Raw genomic sequence first — 5,682 nt, 5'->3', positions numbered from 1 at the left:
GAGCTGGTGATCCCCAGGCTGGACATGGAAGATGCTGGAGACTACAGCTGTGTGTGTGGGGAGGAGAAGACCACAGCAAACCTGACTGTCAAGGGTAAAGACTGTTTGTGGGAAAATCAGCCAGAGCTTTGGTTGTCTGTCTTTTTTGATGCCTTGTCACTCACCCCAACCCATCTCTTCCCATGGTCTCTATCCCCTTGCCATGTGGTTTTTTTTTTAATGTTTCTTTAGTATTATTTTTCAGCTGCTCTGTGCCAACCCTCTAGGTTCTTCTGAGAAGGAAATATCCTTGTCCAAACCTCAGAGTTCTGCCTACCCTCTCTGCCTTTCTGTTTTCCCTTTTTGTTGTCTATATTCACCTGCCTAGTGCCCTCTGAGGATTCTTATGCTTTCCATGTGTGTCTGTCCAGCCCTCCCGGCTCAGTTCACACAGGTTCTCAAGGCTGTGGAAGCCACAGAAGGGGAGAAAGCCACCCTGCGGTGTGAACTGAGCAAGGCAGCCCCTGTGGAGTGGAGGAAGGGGCCAGAGAAGCTCCAAGTCAGTAACAGATACAGTCCAAGGCAGGATAGGGCAGTGTGTGAGCTGGTGATCCACAGGCTGGCCATGGAAGATGCTGGAGACTACACCTGTGTGTGCGGAGAGGAGATGACCACGGCGATTCTGACTGTCAAGGGTAAAGAGGATGTGGGGGGAAATCAGCCTCTAGCTTCATTTTTTTGTTTCATTTCATTTCATTGTTACTTTGTCCTCCAGCCCAGTGGCTTCCATGATTCCATGTTTTCCATACCATCACTACTCCTACCTTCTCCGTGTAGGTCTTTCTGTATGTTTTCTCCTCCCTATATTTTCTCTGTTCTGTTCACCCCCTGCCCCTAGTACCTTTGCCACCCAAGAAGTCCCCACGTCAATGACATTTCTTGTTCCCATCCTCTCCAGCTTTTACTAATCCCCTCTCCTCTGTCTATGAACCTTCCTACCTCTAGCAAAACTTGTGTTCTCTGCGTGTCATGTCTTGTCATCTCTAGTGTTGTCCCATGGCCCACCCTATAGATGTCATTGTATGTCTTGTCCCCATCCATGATTCTGTAGCTGTCACCTTCCTATATTCCCAATGCCCAAGAGCTAGACACGTCTGTATCTCATTCCTTGCCTGCTGTCCCCACCGCATGGTCCCCAGATGCTCGCTTAGTTTTCCATTCAAAGGTGGCTCCTGGCCACTTGCCCCCTGACCTCAGAGGAGGTTCACATTACCCACATTTGTCTGACCATTTCCCAGCCCTCCCCAACAAGTTCACAGAAGGACTCCACATCACAGAGGTCACAGAAGGGACTATAGCCACACTGTGCTGTCATCTGAACAAGGCAGCCCCTGTAGAGTGGAGGAAGGGGTCAGAGATGCTTCAGGACAGTGACCGATACAGATTGAGGCAGGGTGGGGCTGTGTGTGAGCTGGTGATCCACAGGCTGGACACAGAGGATGCTAGAGACTATACAAGGGTATGCGGAAAGGAGAGAACCACAGTGACTGATTGTGAAGGGTACAAAGAAATACACTAGGGTCTGGTGGAAAGAGTCCTTTGCCTTAAGTCGGACTCAGGAGACCTGGGTTCAAATCCTGAATCACTTGATATGTGACCTTTAGCAAACCCCTGGGCCTCAGTCTCCCCATCTGCAGAATTGGGGATAATTGTGCTGTAACCTCAGATGGCTGTTGTGAAGAAAGTGTTTTTTGAACAAAATACTCTGGAAATATTTATTACTGTTACCAAACAAATACCAGTGTTGTGTTCAGATGTATGTATAGGATTAGCCCATAATTGAATAGGAAGCCTTGAGCAGCAGAGGATGATGGCAGTCACAGACAGGGTTTATTCAGCTGGGGATAAGGGCAGGGAATATTCATGTCGTGGTAGTACAAACCCTGGATTTAGAATTAGAGGATGAGGGTCTAGGTCTTAGCTCTGCTACTTACTTCTTATCTCCTCATCTTAAAAATGAAGGGGTCGTGCAGGAGGACTTATAAGGTCCCTTTCAACTCTATTGTTCTTGTTTATTCATTTTTTCAGTTGTGTCTGATTCTATATGACCCCTTTTGGGGTTTTCTCAGCAAAGATACTGGAACTGTTTGCCATTTCCTTCTCCAGCTCATTTTACAGATGAGGAAGTTGAGGCAGACAGAGTTAAGTGACTTACCCAGGGTCACACAGCTAGTATGTGTCTGAAGCTAGATTTGAACTCAGGAAGAGAAGTCTTCCTGACTCCAGGTCCAGCATTCTATCCATGGTGTCATTTAGCTGCTCTCCTTTCAACTCTATGCCCCTGTGAATTCTACTCTTCCCGTCCCTCTCCCCAATTTTACAGAAAAGGAAACTCCAGCCCAGAGAGAAGTGACTGGCTTAAGATCACTAGGTGAATAGGGGCTGGGCTAAAGCCTTTGGTTCTCTCTCTAGACCTCAGTGGAATAAATTTCGTATTCTGAGGGTGTGAGATACACTGATCATTCTACCCTGCTCCTCCCACCTGCAGCCCAAACGGTGGTGTTCCGGAAACCCCTGAAAAGCCAGCAGGCTGAGGAAGGTGGGACGGCTACCCTTCGGTGTGAACTCTCTAAGCCTGAAGCCCCAGTGATCTGGAGCAAAGGTGGTCTGGAGATTCAGGCTGACAAGAGGATCCAGGTGCGCCAGAGGGGCTGTATTGCCGAGTTGCTGATCAGTCACCTGCAGCTGGAGGACACGGGTGATTACAGTTGTGACTGTGGTGACCAGACCACCAGCGCCACTCTGACTGTCAAAGGTGAGTATGGCCAGCCGGCTGTGGCAGAGAGTATGGGGCCAAGAGACAATCAGTCCTGGTACCTTAGATCCTGTTCTGGGTACCTGGGCAGAGGAGGAAGGTGACGCAGAAGAAGGAAGAGATGGGAACCTCAATGTTTACAAGCACTCGGACTGGGGATAAGCGGCAGCCCCCAGGTAAATCAAGTTAACAAGCATTTATTAAGTGCCTCCTATGTACCAGACATTGTGCTGAGTGCTGAAGATACAACAAAAAGCAACATCCCGGTCCATGCTCTCCAGGAGCTCACAGTCTAATGGGGGAGAAAACAGGCAAACAACTATGTACCGACAAGATTTTTTTTTAAATGGAGAACGCTTCTCAGAGGGAAGGCACTAGCTTTAAGAGGGACTAGGAAAGGCATTCTGCAGAAAGTGGGACTTTAGATGAAACTCCGAGGAAAACAGGGTGCAAAAGCCAGGATGCAGAGATGAAGAGGGAAAGAGTTCCAGGAGTGAGGGACAGCCAGAGGAAATGCCTGTAGTTGGGAGGTACAGCATTTGATATAGGAACATCAAAGTCAGTGTCACTGGATCTCAGAGTGTGGAGGAGGGGAAGTAAGGTATAAGCAGACTAAAGTCTCTGGGATCATGAGGGTGGCCCTTCCTTCTGAGCCCCTGGAAGAGCAATCCCCAGTCTTGGCATCATCCCCTCTGCCTTTGTAGCCCTGCCCGTGGTGTTCCACAAGAAGCTGCAGGCCCAGGATGGGGAGGTGGGCTCCACCGTTCGGCTACACTGTGAGCTCAGCAAGGAGAATGCAAGTGTGGAGTGGAGAAAGGGAGCAGTGCAGCTGTTCCCCTGTGCCAAATATGAGATGGCACTCAAGGGGACCGTGGCCGAGCTCCTCATCCATGATGCTGAGCAGGAGGACACGGGTGACTACACGTGTGATACAGGGGACCAGCAGACCACTGCGACCCTTACAGTCAATGGTGAGCACGATATCTCTCTGGTATCTTCTTCCTCCTCCTGGTGATCCACATGTCTCTTTTATCCTCATCACTAACGTATGCCTTACTTATTGTCATTCCTGAGACATACTTCTCTATACTCATTGCCTGTCCAAGCCTTTGGAATTGGAGATAAAGACAGGGATTTTCCATGGCCCCATCCTCATCCTTACTTCCTATGTGTACTATGTACTCCATCCTATCTATACCTATATGAGTGGGTCTACCAATCTGCTCACCCCTCCAATCAAATAAGCCCCAATCACTTTTCCTAGAAGACCTTTCTGGATGAACCCTACCCACCTTCAATCACTTTAACCTCAGTACTAGAAGACACGTTATACTACAGGCGTACTTCCGTTTCCAAAATGGAACTTTCCTGAAAGTTTTGAATAAATCACAGAATTCTAGTAATCACAGAACACCAAGGCTAGAAAGGATCCAAATTAGCAACCCCATAATCCAGATCCCTTATTTTACAGGGGAAGGAACAGAAACTTAATGTAACTTGCCCAGTGTTAGGCTGACAAGAGTGAGAAAATCAAATTTGATGAAATAAAATCCTGTCTTCCCGTTGGTTTGTATGCTAATTGTGGAGCTGTTTGAATGACTATTTCTTGAGTATTGTGCCCTACAGAAGCACTGAATACATTGTAGTCTCAGGTCTGAATGGCATCTAGCACAGTGGGGAGATATAGGACCGCCCAACCATCAATACTTATAAGAGAAATAGAAGACAAGAACTTTGCCCTTGAGAGTCTTATGGTCTAACAGGAATACAAAGTGAATAGATAAGACACAATTTGCTCTCAGTTACAAAGCAACAACATGAATCCATAAAGCAGAGCCCACTGCCATCCTTCTCTGGTGCCTTGATGTGGCATGGAATGGACCTTAGGCTCTGGAAGACTATGCCATCAGATTCTAGAAAGCAGGACAGGAGTTCAGTCCAGGGCCAGAGGTGGATGGCTTCTACCTCCGAGGACTAGTCTAATTATGTATGGAGGGACTTGTCACCCCTCCAGAAGGTTGGCCACCAGGGAAAGAACTTAGTCTGGTTTTAGTAACTAATTAAGAACCATCTACTAAGGTGTGGAGCGATTGTGCTTAATGTCACTAGTGGGAAACACCCATATTGTCAAGATTATGAATCCTTAGATTTTTAGTATACAATCCGAGCCCCTTAGTACTTAATGGAGTACTTAACTAAAGAAACAGTCACACAGGAATGGAGTCAATCCAGAAGGTTCCCTGGAGGAGGTGAGTTTTGGATGAACTCTCGGTGGAAGTAAGGAGCATGATATTTCAGGTGGGAGGTTGCGGGGTGAGTTAGCATGATATTTGTAAGAAGAATGACAGGCAAAGGGGAGAAGCCAGCACAGAGTAAAGGTGAGTCAACAGTTGACAGAGGAGCCTTTAAAGGCCAGGCTGGGAAGTTTTAGCTTGATCCAGTGGAGGACAGTCTTGGGTAGCCTCTGTCATACTACTCCTAACCCCCCTGCCCCTATGCCTCACCCCACAGCCCCCAAGCCCAAGTTCAAGACTCACCTGCACAGTGAAGAGCTGGAGGAAGGTACTACAGCCCGACTACACTGTGAGCTGAGTGTGGCCCAGGCCACTGTTGAGTGGAGGAAGGAGGGCGAGCTACTGCGGCCTGGCTCCAAGTATGAGATGAGGAAGGAAGGAAGTGTCTGCGAGCTTCTGATACATGGTCTGGAGGCCAAGGACACTGGCGAGTATGCCTGTGTGGCTGGTGATCAGAAGACCCTGGCTACAGTCAAGGTGAAAGGTAAACTCCACTTCTTCTAGAAGGGTACTCTAAAGGGCCATGAATCATAGAAGGTTAGAGCTAGAAAGGACCTGAGAACATGGAAGGGAGGAGTAGAAGGGACCTGAGGG

The 5,682-nt window shown here is 48.2% G+C and overlaps 1 protein-coding gene across 1 annotated transcript in view; it reads left to right on the top strand.

The window, feature by feature from the left end:
* The window catches only part of LOC114024071 (obscurin-like), a 291,936-nt gene that overhangs the window by 128,441 nt on the left and 157,813 nt on the right, over positions 1-5,682 (top strand). The window contains 6 exon segments of the mRNA XM_027836906.1: positions 1-94; positions 411-674; positions 1,278-1,532; positions 2,528-2,794; positions 3,499-3,765; positions 5,306-5,572. The exon segment at positions 1-94 is cut by the window's left edge and continues 197 nt beyond it. Coding sequence (XP_027692707.1) covers positions 1-94; positions 411-674; positions 1,278-1,532; positions 2,528-2,794; positions 3,499-3,765; positions 5,306-5,572 — 1,414 coding nt within the window.

This window comes from Vombatus ursinus, unplaced genomic scaffold, assembly GCF_900497805.2.
Source record: "Vombatus ursinus unplaced genomic scaffold, bare-nosed wombat genome assembly UNPS02014820.1, whole genome shotgun sequence".
Taxonomy (NCBI): Eukaryota; Metazoa; Chordata; class Mammalia; order Diprotodontia; family Vombatidae; genus Vombatus; species Vombatus ursinus.
Note: the sequence above shows the minus strand (reverse complement) of the source record. Positions and strands in the feature narration are given on the sequence as shown.